This window comes from Chiloscyllium plagiosum, unplaced genomic scaffold, assembly GCF_037043375.1.
Source record: "Chiloscyllium plagiosum isolate Xiang-an unplaced genomic scaffold, Cpla_swu_hap1 HiC_scaffold_30, whole genome shotgun sequence".
In the NCBI taxonomy this organism is placed as follows: Eukaryota; Metazoa; Chordata; class Chondrichthyes; order Orectolobiformes; family Hemiscylliidae; genus Chiloscyllium; species Chiloscyllium plagiosum.
Window position 1 is genome coordinate 17,082,959 of NW_028270168.1, and position 27,789 is coordinate 17,110,747.

General features: G+C 40.5%; 1 protein-coding gene across 3 annotated transcripts in view; it reads left to right on the plus strand.

The window, feature by feature from the left end:
- rnf19b (ring finger protein 19B) overlaps positions 1–27,789 on the plus strand; it is a 179,480-nt gene that overhangs the window by 111,818 nt on the left and 39,873 nt on the right. For 2 of the 3 annotated variants that reach the window (XM_043717448.2, XM_087976778.1), the window contains exon 2: positions 20,933–21,443. In XM_043717448.2, coding sequence (XP_043573383.2) covers positions 21,207–21,443 — 237 coding nt within the window. In that variant the 5' untranslated portion in view covers positions 20,933–21,206. Of the gene's footprint in view, positions 1–20,682; positions 20,826–20,932; positions 21,444–27,789 lie in introns of those variants that run through there. The other variant, XM_043717445.2, reaches the window with a different exon arrangement.

Consider the following 27,789-nt stretch of genomic DNA (forward strand, 5'->3'; position numbering starts at 1 on the left):
CTTTGGGAATTAGAACAGTGGGAATGGATGTTAGGGCAGTGAATGCTCCTCCTATAGAATCCGAGAGGTAAGAGTCACCACTAGTATCCCCACTGACTTCATCTGCGGGAAGTGCACCCAACTCCAGCTCCTTGGAAACAGCGTTAGGGAACTGGAGCTGGATGAACTTCAGATCATTCAGGAGGTGGAGGGGGTAATTGAGAGGAGTTACAAGGAGGTAGTCACACCTCAGGTACAGGAAAAAGGTAGATGGATTACAGTTAGGGGACGGAAGGGGAACAGGCAGACAGTGCAGCGATCCCCTGTGGCTTCTCCCCTCAGTAACAAGTATACTGTTTTGGATACTGTTGGGTGGGGGGGGGGACTTAGCAGGGATTAGCCATGGGATACAGGTCTCTGGCATGGGGTACAGAGTCTGTCTCTGTTGATCAGAAGGGATGTGGGGAGAGTAGTACAGCATTAGTACAGCATTGGAGGGGACAGATAGGAGGTTCTGTGGGAATGAGAGAGACTCGCGGTTGGTGTGTTGCCTCCCAGGTGGCAGGGATCATGATGTCTCGGATCATGTTTTCAGGATCCTCAAGGGGGAGGGGGAGCAGCCCCATGCCATGGTCCACATAGGCACCAATGAATTAGGTAGGAAAAGGGATGGGGATGTAAGGCAGAAATTCAGGGAGCTAGAGTGGAAACTTAGAGCTAGAACAAACAGAGTTGTTATCTTTGGTTTGTTACCCGTGCCACATGCTAGCGAAGCGAGGAATAGGGAGAGAGAGCAGCTGAATACGTGGCTACAGGGGTGGTGCAGGAGGAAGGGATTCAGATACCTGGATAATTGGAGCTCATTCTAGAGTAGGTGGGACCTTTACAAACAGGATGGTCTACACCTGAACCAGAGGGGTATCAATATCCTGTGGGGGGGAAGTTTGCTAATGTTCTCTGGGCATGTTTAAACTGATTTAACAGGGGATGGGAACCTGAATTATAGCTCCATTGTACAGGAGGTTGAGAGTAGTGAGGTCTTAAGTAAGATTTCAAGGTTGCAGGAGTGTACCAACAGGCAGGAAGGTAGTTTGAAGTGTGTTTACTTCAACACCAGGAGCATCTGGAATAGGTTGGGTGAACTTGTAGTATGGGTTGGTACTTGGAACTTGGATGTTATGGCCATTTCGGAGACATTGATAGAGCAGGGACAGGAATGGTTGTTGCAGGTTCCCAGGTTTAGATGTTTCAGTAAGAACAGGGAAGGTGCTAAAAGAGGGGGAGGTGTGGCATTGTCAGTCAAGGACAGTATTATAGTGGCAGAAAGAACGTTTAACAAGGACTCATCTACTGAGGTAGTATGAGCTGAGGTTAGAAACAGGAAAGGAGAAGTCACCCTTTCGGAGATTTCTTTAGGCCTCTGAAAAATTCCAGAGATGTAGATGAAAGGATTGCAAAGATGATTCTGGATAGGAGCGAAAGTAACAGGGTAGTTGTTATGGGGGACTTTAACTTTTCAAATATTGACTGGAAACACAATAGTTCAAGTACTTTAGATGGGTCAGTTTTTGTCCAATGTGCGCAGGAGGGTTTCCTGACACAGTATGAAGATAGGCCAACAAGAGGTGAGACCACATTGGATTTGGGACTGGGTAATGAAGCAGGCCAGGTGTTACATTTGGAGGTAGGTGAGCACTTTGGTGATAGTGACCATAATTCGGCTATGTTTACTTGAGTGATGGAAAGACATAGGTATAGGTATGCAGGGCAAGAGTTATAGCTGGGGGAAAGGCAATTTTGATGCGATTAGGCAAGATTTAGGATGCATAGGATGGGAAGGAAATTGCAGCGGATGGGCACAATTGAAATGTGAAGCTTGTTCAAGGAAAAGCAACTGTACCTGTCGGGCAGGGAGGAAGTGGTTGAGTGAGGAAGCCATGGTTTACCAAAGAAGTTGAAGCTCTTGTCAAGAGGAAGAAGGAGGCTTATGTAAAGATGAAATGTGAAGGCTCAGTTAGGGCGCTTGAGAGTTACAAGTTAGCCAGGAAGGACTTAAAGAGTGAGCTAAGAAGAGCCAGGAGGTACACGAGAAGTCTTTGGCAGGTAGGATCAAGGAAAACCCTAAAGCTTTCTATAGGTATGTCAGGAGTAAAAGAATGACTGGAGTAAGAATCAGGCAGGTCAAGGACAGTAGTGGAAGGTTGTTGGCTTTGATCTTTATGTCGTCATTGTCTACAGGAATAGTGCCAGAAGACTGGAGGATAGCAAATGTTGTCCCCTTGTTCAAGAAGGGGTGTAGCGGCAACCCTGGTAATTATAGAACAGTGAACCTAACTTCAGTTGTGGGGAAAGTGTTGGAAAGGATTATAAGAGATAGGATTTATAATCATCTACAAAGGTATAATTTGATTAGGGATAGTCAACACGGTTTTGTGAAGGGTAAGTTGTGTCTCACAAACCTTATTGAGTTCTTTGAGAAGGTGACCAAACAGGTGGATGAGGGTAAAGTGGTTGATGTGGTGTATATGGATTTAAGTAAGGCATTTGATAAGGTTCTCCATGGTAGGGTATTGCAGAAAATACGGAGGTATGGGATTGAGGGTGATTTAGTGGCTTGGATCAGAAATTGGCTAGTTTTAAGAAGACAAAGGGTGGTAGTTGATGGGAAATGTTCATCCTGGAGTTCAGTTACTAGAGATGTACCACAAGGATCTGTTTTGGGGCCATTGCTGTTTGTCATTTTCATAAATGACCTGGATGAGGGAGTAGAAGAATGGTTTAGTAAATTTGTGGATGACACTAAGTTGGGTGGAATTGTGGACTGTACGGAATGATGTTGCAGGTTACAGAGGGATATAGATAAGCTGCACAGCTAGGCCAAGAGGTGGTAAATGGAGTTTAATGCGGACAAGTGTGAAATGATTCACTTTGGAAGGAGTAACAGGAATATAGAATATTGGACTAATGGTAAGATTCTTGGTAGTGTGAATGAGCAGAGAGATCTTGTTGTCCACGTGCATAGATCCTTGAAAGTTGCCACCAAGGTTGATAGGGTTGTTAAGAAGGTATACGGTGTGTGAGCTTTTATTGGTAGAGGGATTGCATTTCGGAACCATGAGATCATGCTGCAGCTATACAAAACTCTGGTGCAGCCACACTTGGAGTATTGTGTACAGTTCTGGTCACCGCATTATAGGAAGGATGTGGAAGCATTGGAAAGGGTGCAGGGAAAATTTACCAAGATGTTGCCTGGTATGGAGGGAAGGTCTTATGAGGAAAGGCTGAAGGATTTGAGGCTGTTTTCGTTAGAAGAAGGTTGAGAGGTGACTTAATAAAGCATACAAGATGATCAGAGGATTAGATAGGGTGGACAGTGAGAGCCTTTTTTCTCAGATGGTGATGGCAGGCACGAGGGGACATAGCTTTAAATTGAGGGGTGATAGATATAGGGCAGATATCAGAGATAGGTTCTTTACTCAGAGAGCAGTAAGGGCATGGAATGCCCTGCCTACAACAGTTGTAGACTCACCAACTTTAAGGACATTTAAATAGTCATTGGATAAATATATGGACGATAATGGCATAGTCTAGGTTAGATGGGCTTCAGACTGGTTTCATAGGTCAGTGCCACATCGAGGGCCCAAGGGCCTGTACTGCACTGTAATATTCTATGTATGATCTATGTTTAATCCAACATAAGTCTGCCCAACTTCCCATTCTCCATCTTCTGTAAACTTCGTCATGCAAAACTCTGCTACCCACATCCTAATCACACCAGGTCCTGTTAAAATCCTTCCAAGTCCTCACTCCTTCCTTCCCATCTCTATAATATCCTCCAGCCTTTAGAGATACCAGTTGTACTCCAATTAAAGCTTCTTGAACATTCTCAATTTTGAACACCCCCCGGAGTGGCCATGCCTTCAGTTTCCCAGGTCCAATGCCATGGAATTGGCTTATGCCCGAAACATCAACTCTCCTGCTCCTTGGATACTGCCTGACCTGCCGTGCTTTTCCAGCACCATGCTCTCGACGGGGAGTTGCCTACCAACCCCCTTTGTTTCTCTAACCTCTTTACAACCCTCCATAAAATGTTGCTGTGTGACCAAGCTGTCAGTCATCTCCGCTACAACTGGTTTTGTAGCTTAGTGTTTTGATCTAGTTGATAACTCTTCAGTGAATGATCTAGGGACACTAAATGACATTAAAAGTGCTAAAAAGATCCAAATTGTTGTTGTTGTTGTGGGACAGAGTTTGTGAATGGATTGATTTTTGATTGTAAAGCACAGAAACAAATTTTGACCTTCCGGTCACAATTATCACCTGACTTCTCCACCAGCAATACTTTTGAGGACATGTCCAGATTTAATTTGAACCTGCTCTCTTATAAAACTGAGGAAAGATATAGTACATAGAACAGTACAGCACACAAACAGGCCCTTCGGCCCACCATGTTTGAAATAGCTTAAGCCCTTAGGTTATATCAACCAGATAGTGCAGTATATCAATATGTGAAACCACTGGACTTACATCTCACTGGAGTTTACACTGGACTTTCATCTCACACTGATACATCAGGGGAGAACACAGTTCAGAAATTAAATGCTTCGTGATAGGCTGCAGATTGGACTGAGAGAAGTCTGTGCATATGTTACTGATCTACCCATCATTCAGGCTACAGTGTGGAACATGAAACAATGGAAAGCAACAGTGGATAAATGGTTGGAGAAAAAAAAGTTTTTGCCATAACATCAATGCATGTGGTTCTTGATAATTGCTGCAGTTTAAGCTGACCCTGTGTTTTATGAAGCCATTGAGTAGTTTCAAAGTTATGATGCTCGCTTAGTTAATATATTTTCTTTTGTTAGTGTTTCAAGGTATTATTCAAAGAATTATTAGATTCCAAAAGTTGATTTATTTTGTACAGTGTTGTCCAAGTTGGAGAATATTCATCATATTTTGAAAGCATTTGGCAAACTAATGGATTTTGTTTATGGCTGACATTGTTCCTAAGAGTTTTATCTACGCCTTTACAACAAGATTGCAAAATTAATTTATATTTTGAAGTTTGTCAACATCTAAAACCAGCACTGAAACACTGCCTAATTATAATCAGGTCAAAACATACATAATTCTGATTTATAAATTGGTTTATTTGATAATTTAATGATATCTTATCAGGTGTCACCTTTATACTTTTGGTTCACTGAATCCTGTCACTCAGATGGAAAGGTGCGGCTTTGGCACAGGCTTACAGTCAGCTCTGGGAAAAAGGCTTCTTGCAGCAATGCTAAAGTTTTGTTTTAAGGTACTTTGTTTTCTTAAGCGAGGTTTCCATCTCGCTGTAGCATGTGTACGTCCACAAAAGAGAACTAATTAAAATCTGCCACTCTGAGTTATTACTTGACAGAGCAGTCTAGAAGACCAGGGACGTCATGCCTGTAGGTCTCCAAGGGACGTGAAGCACAGCACTAAATGCTCATGTATCACGTACTTTTTTCAAGCCTTTGTAGTTTTCCCCTGCATCCTACGTAGAAAGAACCACGTGAAGAACATGCTATCCCTGGATCAACAAAAATGGTGAAAAGCTCAGATAATGCACCTCAAACCCGGCAATCTCAGGGCAGATCAAAGAATCCCTACAGTGTGGAAACAGGCCATTCAGCCCATCGAGTTCACACCAACCCTGTGAAGGGCATCCCACCCAGATGCACCCCATCTCTGTAACCCCACATTTCCCATGACTACTCCACTTAATCTGCAAATCCCTGGACACAATAGGACAATTTAACATGGCCAATTCACCTAACCTGCACATCTTTGGACTGTGGGAGAAAACCATAGCACCCGGATGAAGTCCACACAGACACAGGGAGAATATGCAAGTGCCACACAGACAGTCATCCAAGGTGGGAATCAAACCCAGGTCCCTGGCTCTGTGAGATAGCAGTGCTAACCACTGAGCCACCATGCCACCCAGGCCAAATTTTGGTCAGATTTGGGATGTAGGAATGTCAGATAAAGCCCCTGGTTATGTGGAGTCAAGGATCATTTGGAGCATCGGATACGTCACCATGGCAGCTGCTGGCCATATTGTCCGGGGGGTAATTATTTTTTTAAATTTTAATTAAAATTGATGCATGAGACATTATGAAAGTCTGTAGGTTTTGAACAATTCTAACTTTTGGACAGCTGTATTTGAGAGATTGGGAAGAATTTTCTACGTCTGCACAGAGCTTTAAGGAGGGCAGGTGGGAGACTTCAATTCAAAAATGCAGAGTTCCAGAAACAGGTCAAACTTTTGCTATTAAATTCTCTGTACCTTTCAGATTCCCAATCACCTGGTTTGCATCAATTAGTGTTTCATGAATACTCATTAATGCCCATCCCATTGGAATTATGTTCGAAGTTGTGAATGTTGATGGGCAAAAAAATGAGAGACGTGCTCACAATCTCAATTCTATATATGAGGTGAATATCTGGTAAAGTAAACTTCTTCCTGAGGTTCCAATGAGTACAAACTTGTTCAGTAATGTCGCTCCTTCATAACCATAGTGCAAAACACTAACAAGGTAGGGGGTGAGATCTGTCAGAATCAACCAGCTCAGCAGAAGCCTCAGTCGATGCAATGTTGCTCATTGTCAGACAGTGTTAGGGATGACGGGTGACTGAATCAACAAATCTGTCCATGTGAGGCAGCCACAGTGGCTGATACCAGCAAACCTCATCAGGACAAGCAAGCAGAGCTCAAAAGACTAAATTTTGGTGATATGTCCTTGTTCCATGCAAGGCTTTGGGGAAATGCTTTCAAACCTGTATGTTCGCCTACTTATGATGATCCATGAATTAATGGGGTATGAGTTGTTAATTATTGTACATCTTTTCATGTTTTCAGAGTGAACTTTGGAAGATAGGAGTTGGGAGGTCATATTGCAGCTGTACAGGACATTGGCTAGGCTATTTTTGAAATACTGTGTTCCCTGCTATAGGAAGGATGCTGTTAAACTTGAAAGGGTTCAGTAAAGATTTACAAGGATGTTGCCAAGGTTGGGTGGTTTGAGCTATAGGGAGAGGCTGATTAGACTGGGACTGTTTTTCCTGGCGTATTTTGACCTTACAGACATGTGTAAAATCATGAGGGGCATGGATAGGGTGAAGATCAAGGCCTTTTTCCAGGATAGGGGAGTCCAAAACTAGAGGGCATAGGTTTAGAGTGAGAGGGGAAAGATTTTAAAGGGACCTAAAAGGCAACTTTTTCACGCAAAGGGTGGTGTGTGTATGGAATGAGCCACCAGAGGAAGTGGTGGAGGCTGGTACAATTACAACATTTAAAAGGCATCTGGATGGGTGCATGAAAAAGAAAGGTTTAGCGGGGTGTGGGCCAAATGCTGGCAAGTGGGACTTGATTAATTTAGGATATCTGGTTGGCATGGATGAGTTGGACTGTGTGTGAGAGGCAGTACCACAGTGATACCAGAAGGGCTACATGGTAACTAGAATGAAGTGACAGACATCGATTGCTCATGACGGATTTGACAGGAGAGGCTTGACACACATCTTTGTGTCTGATAGGTCTCTGCAGTAGAAAATGTACAATGTTAACTCTCGATCTTGCGATCTTGGAGCATGAAGTATAAAGACAGAAGTACACATCCAGACAGATAACAGAAGATTATTCATCCTCTTGTAGAACTGGGCCCGGTTCTCATGAGTATGACCCCCACAGCCACAAGGCTTTATCACTTGATCTTCAGTTGTCATCCACAAGGATATGTTGCCCTCTTCTCTCCTGCTAAGTCTTTAGAAGAACCTCTAGAGAGGCATCACTAAAGGCAGTGCCACTTTCTGCCTGGTCTCTGACATCTCTGGGGGTTGGTGGGAATGGTGGGCAGATGTTGAGTGATGTTCTTGCAGAGATCAAAATTTTGTTGGGTACCTTTTCAAATGTGACGCTCGTGGATATTGAAACCCATATGATTCAAGTGGGGTTCCTGCCCATAAAAATTGAGCAATTTGTACATGAAGATGAATATATACAGAAAAAGAAAATTCTGTCCATTGTACCTGTCCTCTTACCTAACTGCTAACAAAAGAAAGAACTGTGGATGCTGTAAATCAGAAACGAAAGCAGAAATTGCTGGAAAAGCTCAGTAAGTCTGGCAGAATCTCTGATGAGAAATCAGACTTAATGTATCGGGTCCAGTAACCCTTCCTCAAAATTTAGTGTTCAGTGGCAGGCACCACCTTTAAGTATCTAACTTAAGGTGTGTAGATTGTTACCATCCCAAGACTGACTGCCAACTTTCTGTTACAATCTAGCTTGGGACCAGTAATGTATTTCATAAACTTTGACAAAGTGTGAGATCCGAGGTACTTATTAAGAGATTAGAGCCACAAGATTTCAAGGTTGTGAACAAGCACTAATAAAAATGTAATTATTACAGAATTCGAATGGTGAAACAATCTATTATATTTGATTTGATTTTGACTTGATTTATTATTGTCCCATGTACTGAGATACAGTGAAAGGTATTGTATTGCATGCTAACTAGACAAATCATACTTTACATAAATACATCAGGGTTATGGAACAAAATGCAGAATCTATAGAGAAGGTGCAAAGGAAAATCAACTCTAATATACAGGAGGTCTGTTCATAAGTCTGATAAACAGTGGGGAAGAAGCTGTTCTTGAATCTGTTAATACATGTTTTCAAACTTTTGTATTTTCTGCTCGACAGAAAAGAGTGGAGGAGAGTATAACCGGGGTGGGAGGGGGCTTTGATTATTGTGTAATTACAACTTGTTTCTGACCTGAGGTGCCTGTGGGTAACAGACAAACCATGGTCAAACTCTCCACAGAGCACATCATAGCAAATGCAGTCAAAACAGCCCTGATGAATTTCACAGCAATCTTCCAGCCAGTAGTGACACAGTGGGTCATCAAATCTCATTAACATTTCAAAAAAGCTTCCAATTCTTCTTTTGCAAAGATTTAGGATTTACTTGAAAAGCCACTTTGGACAGCCTCAATGACTGCTCACATTCTGGAAGTTCATTTTCCTTTCCTAGGTCTCTGCTTCTCTGGATTCTAGGAAACTGCATTCCACATTTAAACACAGGTGCAACACCAACTTTTTATAGACGGTAAGCATCACCAAGCCAGTATTATTCCTCAATTTTCTTTTTGAGCTCTGAGTATTATTTACTTTTTGAAGTTAATTATCATATAATTGTTTCTATTCAAATAAATGTACAAGGCTACAGGAAAATGGCAGGTGAATAGTTCTCAGTCATATTTCCCATTCAGAGAGTCAGTGTACAAATAAGACCATAAGATATAGGAACAGGAATTAGGCTATTCAGCCCATGAAGTCTGCTCTGCCATTCAATCATGGCTGATAATTTTCTCAACCCCATTCTCCCGCTTTCTCCCAATAACCCTTGATCCCCTTGATACTCAAGAATCTATCTATCTCCATCTTAAATATAAGGACAAAAGGGTAACTAGGGAGAGAGTAGGGCCCCTCAAAGATCAGCAAGGTGGCCTTTGTGTGGAGCAACAGAAAATGGAGGAGATACTAAATGAATATTTTGCATCAGTATTTACTGTGGAAAAGGATACAGAAGATGTAAACTGTAGGGAAATAGATGGTGACATCTTGCAAAATGTCCAGATTACAGAGGAGGAAGTGCTGGATGTCTTGAAATGGTTAAAGGTGGATAAATCCCCAGGACCTGATCAGGTGTACCTGAGAACTCTGTGGGAAGCTAGAGAAATGATTGCTGGGACTCTTGCTGAGATTTTGTATCATCGATAGTAACAGGTGAGGTGCCGGAAGACTGGAGGTTGGCAAACGTGGTGCCACTATTTAAGAAGTGTGGTAGGGACAAGCCAGGGAACTAGAGACTGGTGAGCCTGGCCTCGGTGGTGGGCAAGTTGTTGGAGGGAATCCTGAGGGACAGGATGTACATGTATTTGGAAAGGCAAGGACTGATTCAGGAATGTCAACGTGGCTTTGTGTGTGGGAAATCATGTCTCACAAACCTGATTGAGTTTTTTGAAGAAGTAACAAAGAAGATTGATGAGGGCAGAGCAGTAGATGTGATCTATATGGACTTCACTAAGGCGTTCGACAAGATTCCCCATGGGAGACTGGTTAGCAAAGATAGATCTCATGGAATACAGGGAGAACTAGCCATTTGGATACAGAACTGCCTCAAAGGTAGAAGACAGAGGGTGGTAGTGGAGGGTTGTTTTTCAGACTGGAGGCCTGTGACCAGTGGAGTGCCACAAGGATCGGTGCTGGGTCCTCTACTTTTTGTCATTTACATAAATGATTTGGATGCGAGCATAAGAGGTACAGTTAGTAAGTTTGCAGATGACACCAAAATTGGAAGTGTAGTGGACAGTGAAGGGGGTTACTTCAGATTACCACAGGATTTGGGCCAGATGGGCCAATGGGCAGAGAAGTGGCAGATGGAGTTTAATTCAGATAAATGCGAGGTGCTGCATTTTGGGAAAGCAAATCTTAGCAGGACTTATACACTTAATGGTAAGGTCCTAGGGAATGTTGGTGAACAAAGAGACCTTGGAGTGCAGGTTCATAGCTCCTTGAAAGTGGAGTCGCAGGTAGATAGGATAGTGAAGAAGGCGTTTGGTATGCTTTCCTTTATTGGTCAGAATATTGAGTACAGGAGTTGGGAGGTCATGTTGCGACTGTACAGGACATTGGTTAGGCCACTGTTAGAATATTGCGTGCAATTCTGGTCTTCCTATCGGAAAGATGTTGTGAAACTTGAAAGGGTTCTGAAAAGATTTACAAGGATGTTGCTGGGGTTGGAGGATCTGAGCTACAGGGAAAGGCTGAACAGGCTGGGGCTATTTTCCCTGGAGCGTCGGAGGCTGAGGGGTGACCTTATAGAGGTTTACAAAATTATGAATGGCATGGATAGGATAAATAGACAAAGTATTTTCCCTGGGATCGGTGAGTCCGGAACTAGAGGGCATAGGTTTAAGGTGAGAGGAGAAAGATATAAAAGAAACCTAAGGGGCAACTTTTTCACGCAGAGGGTGGTACGTGTATGGAATAAGCTGCCAGAGGAAGTGATGGAGGCTGGTGCAATTGCAACATTTAAGAGGCATTTGGATGGGTATATGAATAGGAAGGGTTTTGAGGGATATGGGCCGGGTGCTGGCAGGTGGAACTAGATTGGGTTGGGATATCTGGTCGGCATGGACGGGTTGGACCGAAGGGTCTGTTTCCATGCTGTACATCTCTATGACTGTGTGACTCAATAACCTGGCTTCCACAGCCTTCAGTGGCAATGAATTTCACCAATTCACCACACTCTGGCTGAAGAGGTTTTTCCTTATTTCCGTTCTAAAAGGTCTTCCCTTTACTCTAAGGCTATGCCCTCAGAACCTAGTCTCTCCTCCCAATGGAAACATCTTCTCAACTCTGTCCAGGCCATTTAGTATTCTGTATGTTTCAATTAGATCCCCCTTTCATCCTTCTAAACTCCATCATGTATAGTCCCACTGTCCTCAAATGTTCCTCATATGTTAAGCTTTTCATCCCTGGGATCATTCTCGTGAACCTCCTCTGAACACTCTCCGAGGCCTGAACGTTCTTCCTGAGATATGAAGCTGAAAACTGCGCACAATACTGCAAATGTCTGACCAGAGCCTTAGAGAGCCTCATAAGTATATCCCTGCTTTTATATTCAAGTCCAGTCAAAATAAATGTCATCATTGCGTTTGCCTTCCTAACTACTGATTCAGTCTGCAAGTTTACCTCGAGAGAATCCTGGACTAGAACTCTCAAGTCTCTTTGCACTTCAGACTTCTGATTTTTCTCCCCATTTAGAAAATAGTCTATGCCTCTATTCTTCCTACCAAAGTGCATCACCTCATACTTACCCACATTGTACTCCATCTGCCATGTGTTGAATGGTCTCCTTTAATACTATAACAATGCTCTGATTCTAATCTTGCTGAGATGCATCAAGCTGTACTGCTTGTGGGCTTTTCAACTCCCACTTTCAGCTGCACTGAAATAATAACTACTCACAATTAACATGACTTGAAACATTAACTTGGTTTCTCTCTCCACAGATGCTGCCAGCCTTGCTGAGTTTCTCCAGCTCTTTCTCTTTTTATTAAAGTACAATTAATTGGAATACAGATGTTCCCTGAAACATTAACTTGGTTTCTCTCTCCACAGATGCTGCCAGCCTTGCTGAGTTTCTCCAGCTCTTTCTCTTTTTAATAAAGTACAATTAATTGGAATACAGGTGTTCTCTGGTTTATGTACGTCCCTCTTGTGAACACTCGTACTTAACGAACGCAATCCCATATGGGGGTATAATTTTAAAAATCTGACATATGAGCATTTTCTGTACTTATGAATGGCTATTTTATAGAGTCCTGCATTGTGTTCCGATTTGCCTACATATCAGGTTGTGAATGGACTCATGAACAGAACCCATTTGAAACCTGGGACCTGCCTGTATTAGGTTTTGTATAAAGAACATTATGTAGACCAAATATACTTGTAAAAAAGTCATCTGTGTTCTGCAGACTGGTCAAAAGCATGTAATGTAAAAAGCTAATGAAATGTTGGCCTTTATCTCAAAAGGGCCGCTTACAAAGAGATGGAGGTTTATGTTACAGCTGCTCAAAGGTCTGGCTAGACTCCAACTTCAGTATTGCATTTGATTCTGGGAATCACACCTGAAGGATAGACTGGCTTTGGAGGGTGTATAACACTGATTTACTGGAATTATACTGGTTAAATAATGAGGACAGGTTGCAAAGTGTTCCCATAAACGTAAAAGATTTAAGTATGATCTAAAAGAGATTTTTAAGTTTATCAAAGCAGTTTATAGATCACATAAAGAAAAACAATTTCCAGAAGAAGGTGCATAAACTTTAAATGAGCTTTAGGTCTTGGGGGTGATGTCAAGAAGCACTTCTTCACACAAAAGGTCATGCAAATCTGACCTTTCACCTTTAAACATTGTGACCCCAAGGTAATTTGAAATTTTCAAAAGTGATATTATTTGCCAAGCAAGTTAAGAGTTACTGAAACAAGGTGGGTGGATGGATTTAAGGTACAAATGAGTCACAATCAAAAAGAATGGTGGTAGAGGCGTGAGGGGCTGAATGGCTTCATTTTGACACCACACCACTGTCCCCCCCCACCATTTCTATCAGCTACTCATCTGTGTCTAGGGTCATACTTTCAACCTATTTAGTTCTTGAAATAACTGCACAAAGGCCAGTAACCCATCACCAAGACACCCTTTACTTACATGTATACTGTACATGGTCTCTGAGTAGCCAGCTCAAAGCCAGTCCCTAGATCGAGGAGACATTCTGAATCTTCTGTTTACATCTGTCAGCCAGGGCTCCCTGATTGGCCTCGGTTAACAATCCCAATCAGGAAGTCATAGTCAGTGAGATCCACCTAGCCCTGGTTCCAATCACTATAGTGTTTTTATCCACATGAGCTGCCACCTGCTCCTTTCATTACATAGCTAACAAAATATAATAAAGGCTTTTTGAAAGTAAGAAATCTAATCTAAATTTTTAATCTACAAAAAGGTAAATCACTTTTTATGTAAATACTGCCCTTCATAAAGCTCTTTGTGCATTGATTGAAATTCCAGATCACTGATTAGTACGCCCAAAATTGTTAACATTTCAATGAACGAATACTCAGGTTGTCAGATAGGGTAAATGCTGAAAGGCTGTTTCCTCACATGGGAGAGTGTCCAACCAGAGGGCATGGTCTCAGAATAAAGAAGTGGGTGGCACGGTGGCTCAGTGGTTAGCACTGTTGCCTAACAGTGTCAGGGACCTGGATTTGATTCCAGCCTCAGGCGACTGTGTGGAGTTTGCACATTCTCCCCGTGTCTGCGTGGGTTTCCTCTGGGTGCTCCAGTTTGCTCCCACAGTCCAAAAATGTGCAGATTAGGTGCATTAGTCAGGGTGAATGTAGAGTAATAGGATAGGGGAATGAGTCTGGGTGGGTTACTCTTTGAAGGATTGGTGTGGACTTGTTGGGTGTGTTTCCACACTGTAGGGATTCTATGATAGATGACGTGAAATTTGGCATCAGAGTTTAACTAGCCTTCCCATATGCAATCAATCACATACATAGATCTGCATCTTTCCACTTCAAGGCATAACATATCACACTGATTGATTGGGCTGGCAAACATCCTCTCTTTTCTTAAAAGCCAATGCAAAACAAATGAGTAACAAGGTTACAGGTGTATAACCTTTTGAGTGTTCTGTAGATATGACAGATGGTGGATAACCATTAGATAAAGTGAGGTCTGTGTGACTTGCCAAATTTCTAAATAATAGGGTAGAGTTTTTGCTTTAGGGCAATCAGGAAGGTTATACTCAAAATATATATTTGAAGTTATGCTGGTTAGGGCATCATTCAAAATTCTGCTTAAATTATTTTGCATAATCATAAATTTAAAATCATCCATGAATGACAGAATTGGTTAACATAGTGGTACAGAATAGGTTTTTTCTCTGTCAAATAACAATATCTCTTTATGGATTTAAGAGTGATAAGTTGGCACGGTTTAATTAACACAATTGTAAGTGGGTTTATCACCAGAAATAAGCATTCTTCGTAAAAGTGTTCATTCTTCATCTGTGAATAAGCTGATTTATACCTGAACTGTGAATTAGTAGCACAACCAAAAATTTTATTTGACTGAATTATCCCTATCACACTGCAAATGGGTGCATTTGTCTGCTACTCCTGGATCATTGACTGTGAGCTTCAGACAATAATAATAAAGAAAATGTGACTATTCTTACCCACTCCATGGTTTTCACCTCTGCTCTGCTGTTCTGAAGGTGCTGTGCCTTACAATCAAATGAAAGAAGTAGACTATTTAGCCCTTTGTGCCTACTCTCTCATTTAATAAGATCATGGCCGATCTGTTTGTGTTTCAAGTTCCACATCCCCACCTACCCCAGTAACCTTTGATTCCCATGCTCATAAAGAATCTATCTACCACTGTCTTAAAAAATTCAACAACCTCCCCCACACATTCTAGGCAGAGAGTTCCAAAGATGGTTGACTCCCTGAGAAAAAATAAATCTTCATCTTTCTTCTTGAGATATAGTCCAATGAGTAGGGAAAGCTTTAGTTACCTTGCCCATTAGTAATATTCGTGATTTGTGACACAGGTCATTAAATCATAGAGAATAATTTGTGAGGGGTGGAAAAAAAATTAAAGCTAAGGCTAATTCTGTCTCATCTAACATCTACATAACTTTCCAGGGGGGCCATTGGATAGTGATCAAATACTCATTCTCTTGTTTTATCACTTTTTTCCTCTTTTATGAACATTAAAAATGTTCAATACCATCCACGTCAAAGCAACTTTCTTGACTGGCACCCCATCCAGCACCTTCATCACTTAATCACTCCACCACTAATAGAACTGTGACAGCAATGTGTACCAGGTACAAAATGCACTGCGGCAACTCAGGCTGTGTAGATAGCACCATCTAAACCTTGACCTTTACCATAGGAATCAAGAGCAGTAGATACATGGAAACACCATCACCGTAAGTTCCCCTTCAAGCTCCAGACCATCTGAACTGGAACTATCTTGCCATCCCTTCACATTTGCTGGTTTAAAATCCTGGAACTCTCTAGCTAAAGGCACTGTGGGTTCCTATTGCCTCATAGACTGCAACAGTTTGAAAAGGCAGTTCACCACAACCACCACTGCCTTGACAGCAATTAGGGATAAGAAATAAATGCTGGCCCAGTCAGCAATGCCTCCATCTCATGGGCAAAAAAAAAGTGACATTTCATTTTATGCCTGATGTGAGATTAGCTGCATAAAGCCAATTGTTATATCTGTTAGACCACTAGTGCAACACTTTGTCTTTTAAAACCAATTTGGTATTATAAAGTTCATTTTTTTATTCAGTTGAAGATGCTCTGACATCCCAATTGTTTAGAGAAGGAGGATGTCAGATATGACTAACCCATTTTTGGAATGCGTTTCATGCAAATTATGTTGTTCTGCTGTAATGTTTGACAAACATCAGGCAAGACAGAGTTTTCAAATAAATTCTAACAAAACCAGTGAGGTGCTTTAATGGACTTCACCTGCCTACTTATGTTTAACTTAATTAATCTTTACATAACACAAGCTGGGAGTGTCTTAATTGGAGTATGACTGAATAGATGACGCCAAAGAGCTAATGGACTGGGAACTGTCTGAACTAATTCACAATCCACTGTCGTAATGTTTAAAGCTAACCGGGTAGTTCCCACGTTTGATCACTGTTCTGTGGTAAATGATTGAAGTCAGGTTGGTTGTGGTGGAGGCCACTTTAGCATTTCTCTTTAGGGAGGAAGGTGATATAAAGGTCTGCATCATTGATTGCTACCTAATGATGCCCACGAAAAGATGTGTCCTATCCAGTGAGGAGAAGATTGAGCTTTTTTAAAAAGTTTTGGGATGTGGACAATGCTAACAAGGCTAGATTTCTTACCTCAGAATGTGGAGTGGTGATTCTTTTACACTGAGGTGATTAAGATCCAATTGCATTGTTGACTAGCATCAAATCTTTTCCCAGAAACATATAGACAATAGACAATAGACATTAGGTGCAGGAGTAGGCCATTCAGCCCTTCGAGCCTGCACCACCATTCAATATAATCATGATTAGTCATTCCTAATCAGTATCCTGTTCCTGCCTTATCTCCATAACCCTTGATTCCACTATCTTTGAGAGCTCTATCCAACTCTTTCTTAAATGAATCCAGAGAGTGGGCCTCCACTGCCCTCTGGGGCAGAGCATTCCACACAGCCACCAATCTCTGGGTGAAGAAGTTTCTTCTGAGCTCTGTCCTAAATGGTCTACCCCGTATTTTTAAGCTGTGTCCTCTGGTTTGGCACTCACCCATCAGTGGAAATATGTTTCCTACTGCCAGAGTGTCCAATCCTTTCATAATTTTATACGTCTCAATCAGATCCCCTCTCAGTCTTCGAAACTCAAGAGTATACAAACACAGTCGCTTCAGTCTTTCAGTGTAAGGTAATCCTGCCATTCCAGGAATTGACCTCGTGAATCTACGCTGCACTCCCTCAATAGCCAGAATGTCTTTCCTCAAATTTGGAGACCAGAACTGCACATAGTACTCCAGGTGTGGTCTCACCTGGAGTACAGCTGCAGAAGCACCTCTTTGCTTCTATACTCAATTCCTCTTGTTATGAAGGCCAGCATGCTATTAGCCTTCTTCACTACCTGCTGTACCTGCATGCTTGCCTTCATTGACTGGTGTACAAGAACATCCAGATCTTTCTGTACTGCCCCTTTACATAAATTGATTCCATTGAGGTAGTAGTCTGCCTTCCTGTTCTTGCCACCAAAGTGGATAACCATACATTTATCCACATTAAACTGCATCTGCCATGCATCTGCCCACTCACTTAACTTGTTCAGGTCACCCTGTAATCTCCTAACATCCTCATCACATTTCACCCTGCCACCCAGCTTTGTATCATCAGCAAATTTGCTAATGTTATTGCTGATACCATCTTCTATATCATTAACATATATTGTAAAAAGCTGCGGTCCCAGCACGGATCCCTGCGGTACCCCACTGGTCACTGCCTGCCATTCCGAAATGGAGCCGTTTATCACTACCCTTTGTTTCCTATTAGCCAACCAATTTTCAATCCAATCTAGTACTTTGCCCTCAATACCATGCGCCCTAATTTTACTCACTAACCTCCTGTGTGGGACTTTATCAAAAGCTTTCTGAAAGTCCAGGTACACTACATCTACTGGATCTCCCTCGTCCAACTTCAGAGTTACATCCTCAAAAAATTCCAGAAGATTAGTCAAGCATGATTTCCCCTTCATAAATCCAATTTGACTCTGTCCTATCCTGTTACTACTATCCAGATGTGCAGTAATTTCATCCTTTATAATAGACTCCAGCATCTTTCCCACCACAGAGGTCAGACTAACTGGTCTATAATTTCCTGCTTTCTCTCGCCCACCTTTCTTAAAAAGTGGTATAACATTCGCCACCCTCCAATCCTCAGGAACCGATCCCGAATCTATTGAACTCTGGAAAATAATCACCAATGCATCCACGATTTCCCGAGCCACCTCCTTCAGTACCCTGGGATGCAGACCATCAGGCCCCGGAGACTTATCAACCTTCAGACCTAACAGTCTCTCCAACACCAAATCCTGGCAAATATAAATTCCCTTAAGTTCAGTGATCCACTTGGGATTTTACATCAATTTGACAACTATCAAGATAACTCGCAAATTTGTAGATTTGCTGACTTTAATTTGAATATTTACCATAGAAGGATTTGACCTCTTAACCTCTTGTTTTCTGTTCCAAAAGTATAATTATTACATTATTGTACAGCGGTATACCTGTGGCCTGTGGTATACCTCATAAAATTCAAATTTCAGTTGTGAATATTTGATTACAGGGTAGTATGTTTAAAGGAAGTAATACACCTCAAATTTGGTCTCCATCATTGTCATCCGTCCTGTTTATTTTCTACATTGCTATGTCAATTTATGAAGTCCACCTATAGTAGGGAGGTCAGAAGTACAGTCTGGAGACTAAATCTGATCACCAGCTCTTGTGGTTGAGATTGCAAAGACAAAGCAACTCTATTTTGTCTGTAACAAACAGAGAATGCTGGAGAAACTCAAGCAGGTCTGGCAGCATCTGTGGAGAGAGAGATGCAGGTAATGTTTAGAATCCAACATGATTCTTCAGAATTGAAAGAAAATCCAATTTTGAAAATGTCATGCTGGACTCGAAACGTTAACCCTGCCTTCTCTCTCCACAAATGCTGCCAAACCTGCTGAATTTCTCCTTTAATATCCAGAAGTTCTCTTGTACACAACTGAATATTTTTTATTTCCCATAACCAAATCATCCATCATATTTTTCTTCATCTGTTAACCACCACCAGCTGTAAATCACCCATTTCCAACTGAATAACTTACATGCAAAGCCTGTTAAGGGCGTGGAAAAAGTTTAACTAAGAAACCAATCAATGTGCACTGATTAAAGCAGTGAATGATTAATAGGATCTCTACAGTGTGGAAGCAGACCATTTGGCCCATCCAGTTCATATCAACCCTCTGGACAGCAGTCTACCCAGACCCATTCGCCCCCACCCTATCCGTGTAACCCTGTATTTCCCATGGCTAAACAACCTAGCCTGCACATCCCTAGACACTATAGGCAATTTAGCATGACCAATCCACCTAACCTGCACATTTTAAGACTGTGGGAGGAAACCAAAGCACCCGGAGGAAACCCATGAAGACTTGGGGAGATTGTGCAAACTTCACAGAGGTTGAATCGAATCTGAGTCCCTGGCACTATAAGACAGCAGTGCTAACCACTGAGCCACCGTGCTGCCCTTCATGGTTCGGCATAGGTGTTTTTTAAAAACTAATTTTCAGTGATGTTAAATTCAGCTACCCTTAGGTGATATATTGCATACTTATTGCAGATGCTTTTTTTTTGTCAATAAATCCATTTACGGCTGTGGATAATTGTTGGCAAGGCTAGCATTTGCCACCTATCCCTAATTGTTATTGAATGGAGTGGTTTACAAAGTCATTTCAGAGGACAGTCAATTCTTTTGCTGTGGGTCTGGAATCACATGTAGGCCAGACCATTTCAGGATGGCAGATTTCCTTCTCTTAAGGACACTAATGAACCAGATGGGTTTAGAACAACTGATGATCATTTCATGATCAATATCACTGACAGTACCTTAATATTCAAACTTTATTGAATATTTCAGTTCAAATTCCATGACCTTCCTTGGTGGGCATTCGAACCCTAGGTTTCCTCAGCATTAGCCTACACTTCAAATTCAGCTGCAGTACTACACCATCTCTATTGTATTTGTCAAGCTGGAGCAGTAGCCATTTTTACATTGATCAATTAATACTTATAATGGAAGAACATATTACTTGCATCTTGTTACACTGCCCTATTATGTTTGTTCAGGGACAGTGTTATTCTTATCAGAAAGATAAGCAGCACAATTTTGAATATATTTTGTATACAACTTCGCAATTGTGTCCAAAATAAATTCTGTCCCACACTCCCTCAGGATTCAGACTATTTTCTTCACCTCTCAAGTATTTTAGGATGTTTTCTTGCCTAAATAAAACATGGAAACTGAATGCTAAAACTAATTTTCGTTGTTTTTACAGAGTAACTTCAGTTTTAACAACATTTGTAAAGATCCCGTGACATATGCCTGAATTTCCCACTTGACTGGTTGCAGATCTTTTCCAGGACATGCAGAGCTTGCAAGAGGATCAGGCTCAATTAACAAATGACAGGATGAGCAACTTCCTGTCAGTGTGCTGGTCGAGCAAAGTCACTATGTTTTTAAGATAAAACTAAATAAATACAATCCTCCACAGCTAGGCTAAACGATTTTTAAAATGGATCCTGATACCGTTTACAGAATTTTATTGCTGAATTAAATAAATGAGTCGTCTCTCCCCCCCCAACCTTGTGACTGGTTGTTAAAGAGTTAAAATGATTCATCGACGAAGTAGCAAAAGTGAAAGTTAAACATTTCTGTGCAGCGTCGAGATCAGGAACCTGTGAGGAGGCTGGTGAGGAGTTAAACATTATGTTGTCAAACTGAGACTAGTGACTGATAGTGGTGTTTTTTTGTTGTTAGCAAGTGTCTCTGAAATGATCGAATTATTGACCATGACGCAGTTTCCATCCCACACGCTGTAATTTTCTGCTCACTCCGTTTAAAGAGCAGTAGGTGAGGCACTTTTCCTGAGCATGCTCTGTCATGCCTTCATGATGACACAACTCTCACAAGCCTGAGTAAAAACGGACTTGCTCATTTCCTCTTGTTTTATGTTGCAGCTTCGAGCAGGAGGAGAAGGAAGGGACGGAGGAGGCAGAGGCGGGGCAAAGCGGTGGACTGGTGAAGCTGCTACCGAAGGGGGACAGACTCGGGACGGGCTGGGGCACCTTGGTGGAGCCGATCTTTTATATCCAGCTGTGCTGTACCTCAGCTGGTTGAGACTGTTCGACTCTCCCTGCCATTGTTGACTGAAACTGCTTTAGTAACAGCGCACACAGAGAGAGATCCTCCAGGAAATAATTTCAACCACTTCCCGAACACCGAAAAGACAAAATGCGTTCAGATTCCCCCCACTCCTCAGTTAATGCAACTCCAAATCCCAAATGCCCGGCAAAGAGAAGAAGGATTTCTTTCCAGAGCATATTTAATGGCAAATCCAAAGCAAAGGAGAAGCAGGAAATATCTGTTGCCAGCATCGAAAGCATTCACACTGAAGTGGCAGAGACTGAAAAGAAACTGCACGCGTCTGACAGCAGGACAACATTAACATCTTCAGATTCAGCAAGGAAGGTTGGAATCTATTTACCATTAAATGCGATTAGGCGTTAGAATTGTGTAATCTGACCTCAAATCACAGCTTTTTAAAATAAAATATATAGGGCACCACCAGTGTTAGTACTACTTAAGCAGCTGTGGTAAAACCAAAATATATGTGGATATTGGAAACTTGAAACTCAGGATTAGTGGCCTAACTCCCACCTTTATTGTATCATGACTGACAAGGGGGTCAGATTATCATAGGCAAATGAAGATTCCCCAGTAAATGTTATTTTAATAAATACTGGATTATTTGTATGTTTTTAAAGTTTAATATTTATATACTGATCAGTTGCAAGGTGTAGATGCTATGAGACCTAATGGTCAAAGTTTACCCAATCCCCTCCCCAATGGCCATTAGAAATAATGACCACTATAGAATAGAGCTATGACCATAATATGTATCTGTACCCTGCTCAAGGAGAGTTGCATTTCCAGAACAAATTGTAGCTAACTTTGTACTGCATGACTAACGAACTGCCAATGCCACAAAAGCATTTGTATGCACCTGATATATAATTTTAATGCATGAAATTATAGCGTTAGAAAGATATAACCTCATTATAGGTTCTGATTTGATACCTCTGCATACTCCTGAAATGTTCTGCTGTAAAGGCTTGGCAATAGGTCACCATGACTTTCCCATAAGCCAAGGAATCATTCTAGCTTGAGCAACTCAGATCTGCCATTTAAAAGACACATCGCTCAAACAAGTGGTTTTCAAAGGTGTGTTGTTTTTGAGAAAAGTGTTTGGCAAAACAGTCTGCTGGCAACTCAAATGTCAAATGAGTTTTTTTTCTCATGATGACATTACACATTCAAGATTAATGTTCATTCACTTGCCTCTTAGCAAATTTGTTTACACGTACTTCATCAATTTGATGCTTCGTTAAATAATTTTAGAAAAAAATGAGTTACGTCATTGTTTTGAACCTCCAAATACTCAAAATACATAATTTTGTTCATAATTTCTCCAGGAACAAAGTCCTGTCCAGTTTTGCATTTTTTGTATTATTTGACATTATCATTTTCAGGGACAAAAAAAGAGCTATTTGGACCCCTTTTGAGAAGTTAATTCAAACCCTCTGCCTTCTCAATGTTACCTTCATTCCCTTCTGTTTTCAGAAATACATCTGATTTCCTTACCATTTGTATTGTCTGCTTCGAAGGCCAATTTGCTCGTATTCTTTTTTTTATGATTTAAAATATAACCAACTAATTTTCATTTTTAATGTTTTGCCCTGTGCCCTTCAAACATTCGATCAATTTTGCCCATTCCTTTCATAATTCCTAAATCTTAATTTTAGCTAACTTCAAAATTTACAATTCTCAGATTCTTCAAAACTGATCAATTATTTATGTCAAGGAATCTACTAGTGCATTAGTGATTCCAATCCATGTACATCTAACCCAATTAATGTGTTAGAAATAAACCCCTAATTCTGTCTAAAATGAAGGATTGTCAGGTTTTCTCGAATGCTTTAACATTTTTCAAGAGAATGATTCCGTTCACTTTCCTTTTAAAAATATCCAAAGGATCAAAGGATATTTTCCCTTGAAGTTCCTGATCCCTGGGTTCACTTCTGCTCACATCTTTCTCAAATTAATATTGATAAATCTGCTAAGATTAGATGGCCAAGACTGCACATGGGACTAGACCTATCCGATATGACAAGCAGGGAACAGACTGAGCCTATCAAAATAAATTATTTACATGTCCTAAAGACACTGTTTTATATCCCTGGGAAAGTGCATTGATACTGCAGCATTCTGGTCATGATGTTTTTTTTAAACTTAATTCAAATATGCTCTAGCAATTATCAGGGGGATTATGATGCAAGGGGGTAACAAGACATAATTTGTCTCAAAAATTACACAAATGATTAATTTGCCTAGACCTGCTAAAGATGATATTGGAAGATATTTAGTCATACAACATCACTGCCTACATGTTGACATAGCTAGGGCCCCAGTGTGTTAACTCAAACATGATCATTAAACTGCAGAAGCGGCTTATGAATCCACCTGTGCATACATTTACACCTGGGATTACATGAACAGTGGTTTGTGGATCTTTGCTGGGTTACCAGGTGGGGAGCATGAGCAACAAGGAGAGTTTAGGGACAATGAAGGAACAGGAGAGTAAGTGGCAATCTGTCTGTCTGCCTGTGAAAGGCATTTAAAGCCACTAAACCCAGCAGCAGCATTCTGTTAGGATCTAGCATCCCAATCTAAAATTCTTGTACAAGGTGATCAGACTGCTGCATTGCCAGCTTAGTCCATTTTTTTTTCCAAGTTTGGGAACACAATCTATAATTACGCTTGTTAGGATATGACAACTAGTGTCTTAGCTCTGCTTTGGATTGTCAGAGGCTTGGGACACTGTGGAGCAGAAGGAATAGTGTGAAAAAATAATTGTCAAAAATAATGAAAGTAACTGACCTGTTAAGTATAGTTGAGGACGTATGTTGGGAACTGTGGGCTCTATAACTTAAGTTCATCTTTTTTAAAAAAGGTCACTTGATAAATTGTTGAAGATTATTAATGGGTATATTACTGAAATTTAATTGTATAGATTTTTTTCTTTATGTTCCTTCAGAAAAAATATTTTTTGTCTGCTTAACATATAGTTTAAAAACAATTGTTGCTATCTAGCCACTAGTACTGCCAGACATCAAACAGATGTTTATTCTATGATAAATTGTATTACTGATCAACCTTATGGACACTGAAATGTATGTCAACAGTTATTCTCACAAACTTCCATTGTCATTCCTGCCATGTAATGCTTCCTAATATAGTGGTTAGCATCATTCCTCTGTGTTCTCTTGTATAGAAACCTCACACGTAATTCTCTTTGCAGTTTCCAACCCCAGCCATCTTAAGAATGTCTCGTCCTTTTTCTGTTGCATACACATATGATGTTTGGCACAGTGCTTTATCAATAGATGTGTGAGCTAATGATTCTGGTCAAGGATGGTTCCACATGTGTTAGTTATATGGAAAATGCTGTGAACACCATAATGGAGGCCAAGGTGAAACTTTATGGAAAGGGACTGCTCTATCTAACATAGGTTTTGAATACAAATACTGTATCCTCTTCCATTCCCTGTTTTAAATCTCTCCCTGTTGCACATTTTATGATGAAGGAACTAACAAGTGACTTGGTCATACGTTTTAAACCATGCCATTGATTAAATAGCCCCTCGTTGCTCCATGAGAGTATCCTGGCTGATTTTGTCACTCTATATCCTTTCTTGCCTATGGAGTTTACCCTAATGATTTAGCAATGACTAGGAATTCTTCACATTATTGCACTATCTGATGTATAAATAAAAGCTTCAGAACCAGTATTGCAGGCTAATTATTGACCTACATGTGAAGTACAGTTTAATTTTATAATTTCCATTTTGATTCTTCCTACCCTTCATTGTGTTGAAGAAATGAGATAGGTCATCAGTTACAGCAACTAATGGAGACAAAATGCCACGTCAAGCAGACAAAGGACACTGATCTATTTGTCTATAATTTGAGAAGGAAGTGCAATGCAAAGAGTAATCAGACAGTCAGAAAGAATGCATATTCCAGATAACTTAACATGCAGAGGGTTGTCGGAAAATTACACCTTTGTAATTGTTGCCTGGTTGCAGTGATAAGACCTAATTATGTGGAGTTTAACATTTTGAGAACTTTAATATTTTTATGTGGTGAAGGCAGGTGAAATAAGTCAGTTGAAGAACAGCAGTTGAGATAACCAGTTTTGCAAATCTGGCAGTGTTCTCGGAACAAAATCCCACAGATTTTGCAAACTACATGGAAATTAAACTGCTCCGAGGCCAGTGTAGCGTTACTGTGCTCTCTTTGAGTATGTTTTAATACAATGTCGACCTATTTTAAATATTTTTCTTGATCTGTCCAGAGATTTTTAAATTATATGAAGATAAATTGCATTATAAATGAAATTAATTAAGTTGGTTTAAAGTGAATGGGTAGGTTGTTGTAATACCATGACCTGTTTCAATAATCTAGCAGCAATTAGTCAGTTGTTTTTGCATTCTTTTTCATTCTGAGACAGAACATTAAGTGATTACGTATGGTTAGTCCAGTCGAGTTGTTACTGTACTTTCTGAAAGTTCAAATTATTTCGGAGGATTAACCTAGTAACACATTTAACTTTCTTTAACGATTAACAAGTGGCAATCGGAGTTACAAATGTGCAAGTTAAACCTTTTGAAAAGTCATATTTAATTGAACTTGGGAAGGGTGTGGCAATTGTATTGCTCCTGCTGTAGAACATTGGCTTGGTTCCCAATTAGCAGCAATAAGTTCAATTCCAGACTTTGGCTGAACTCAACAATAATGTTTTTCTGTTTCCAACTGGGCTTCTAGGTAGGAGTATTATATGGTCACAGCAGTGTATCAAAAAAACAGGACTGGTCGTATTTCCTTTCAAAAACAAAGACTATGTATTCTGATACACTTTATATATTAAAACAAAAAAATGTATTTATTGCTGTTTCAAGCCTGCTTTTTCCAATATTCAACTGAATGGTTTTAAAATATAACACATTAGGTGCAGGTTCAGTTACATTATTTAAAAGCTATTTGGACAGGTACACAAATAGGAAAGGTTTAGAGGGATATTAACCCAATGCAGGCAAATGGGGCTAGTTTAGTTTGGCAAACTTGGTCGGCATGGATGGGTTGGACTGAAGGGTCTGTTTCGGTGCTGTATGGCACCATAACCGAAATTCAATGAAACTGATAAGTAGTGGGTCTTAGTTTTACATAACTGCAAACGTGGACAAGGTGGTAGTTGCATATTCTCATTGCTTGAATTAGAATAATAAAGAATGGCTCAAATTTCAACTTTTTTATTTTAAAAAACACATGCCTTCCAAACAAAATTTAAATTTAAAAGTAAAATGAATTGTGAACAATCAGCCTTAAATCAACCTTGGGAAACCTCCAGATGGTCAGGAGCCAAGTCAAACACTGCTCCGCCATAAGCAGCTTTTGTTTTATTGTTTGAGACATGGTGGACAAACTTTAGATGCAGTTTTTATTGAAAATTAGACTGTCCCCAATCTTTTACCAACACCATTTCCTTAATAGGTAAGCTGAAAATGACCAATCAGTAACTTTCAAAAATGAGTCTGTGCTCTTGAATCAAATTGTCACACTTTGGACAATAAAGCTTCAGAACCTTTTTGTTAACTTTAACACTTAAATACATAACTCCAACAACTTGCTTCAGACACATTGCCTACAATATAAAGAAAAGTTCAAAGGCCCTTTGAAATTTGTTTCCTATTATGACAATACTATGGGTGTATTTTGTCCTTTGTTTTATGAAGATTGAGACAGTGGTAGCAAGCAGTCAATAAGGTAAACAGCTTGTGAGGCCTTGGGCTTCTTTAAAAGTTAGAACTTGTGGGGTCAAGTTCCCATAAAGTTCCCATAAAACCAGGATTTCTAGTTTTAGCTTTCAACCTTTGCTGGGATCTTAAAGCTGGATGAGGAAGCTCTTATTCCTCTCTCTGTTACAGCTAAAAGCTGGGGTTCTCTTCCTACTGCTAGAATTGCATGTGAGACAATCTATTTTACTGAATTTTTCTTTGCCAAGGGTGTGTTTATGGAATGTTACTATATCGGAACAGTTAATTAGGAGTTAATGTATATATTATTTTGTTAAGCATTTACATAGTTACAGTTAAGCCAATTTTTGTCTATTTTTACACTAGTTAAAATGTGTTTTGCTTAAAGTCAAGTCGTTTGACCAATTGATTTGCATCTGAAATGCAATGCCTTACATTTACTCTTTAACAATAAGAAAAAGTTAGGGTTCAGGCTATTATCTTAATATATTTTAAGGGGGTTTGCAGTCAAGCCAGGTTAGGTAGGTTCAAAGGGGTTACTGAAAGTCTCATAAAACATTTTGGATTTAAGGAAGAACTTGGTGAGAGAGATGTTAGGAGGGTGTCTCAGTGATTAGACTGGAAAACTGTTCAGTGGTAGGAAGGGAAAAGAACAGAAGACCAGGCTCAGGATTAGAATGATCAGGAAGGATAAGGTTCCAAGTCAGGATGTGTAGTGTGGAGGGAAACCTGCAGGTGACAATGTCCGTGTACATCTGCTGCCACCTTGTCCTTCCAGGGTGGTAGGGATCACTAGTTTGGTAAGTGCTGTTGGACAAACCTTGATGAGTTGCTACTGTGCATTTTGTAGAAAAATGCACTGCTGCCACTGTCATCCAAGTTAGGGTGTGAATGTTGAAGGTGTTAGATGTGATGCTAATCAAGCCACCTGCTTTCTCCTG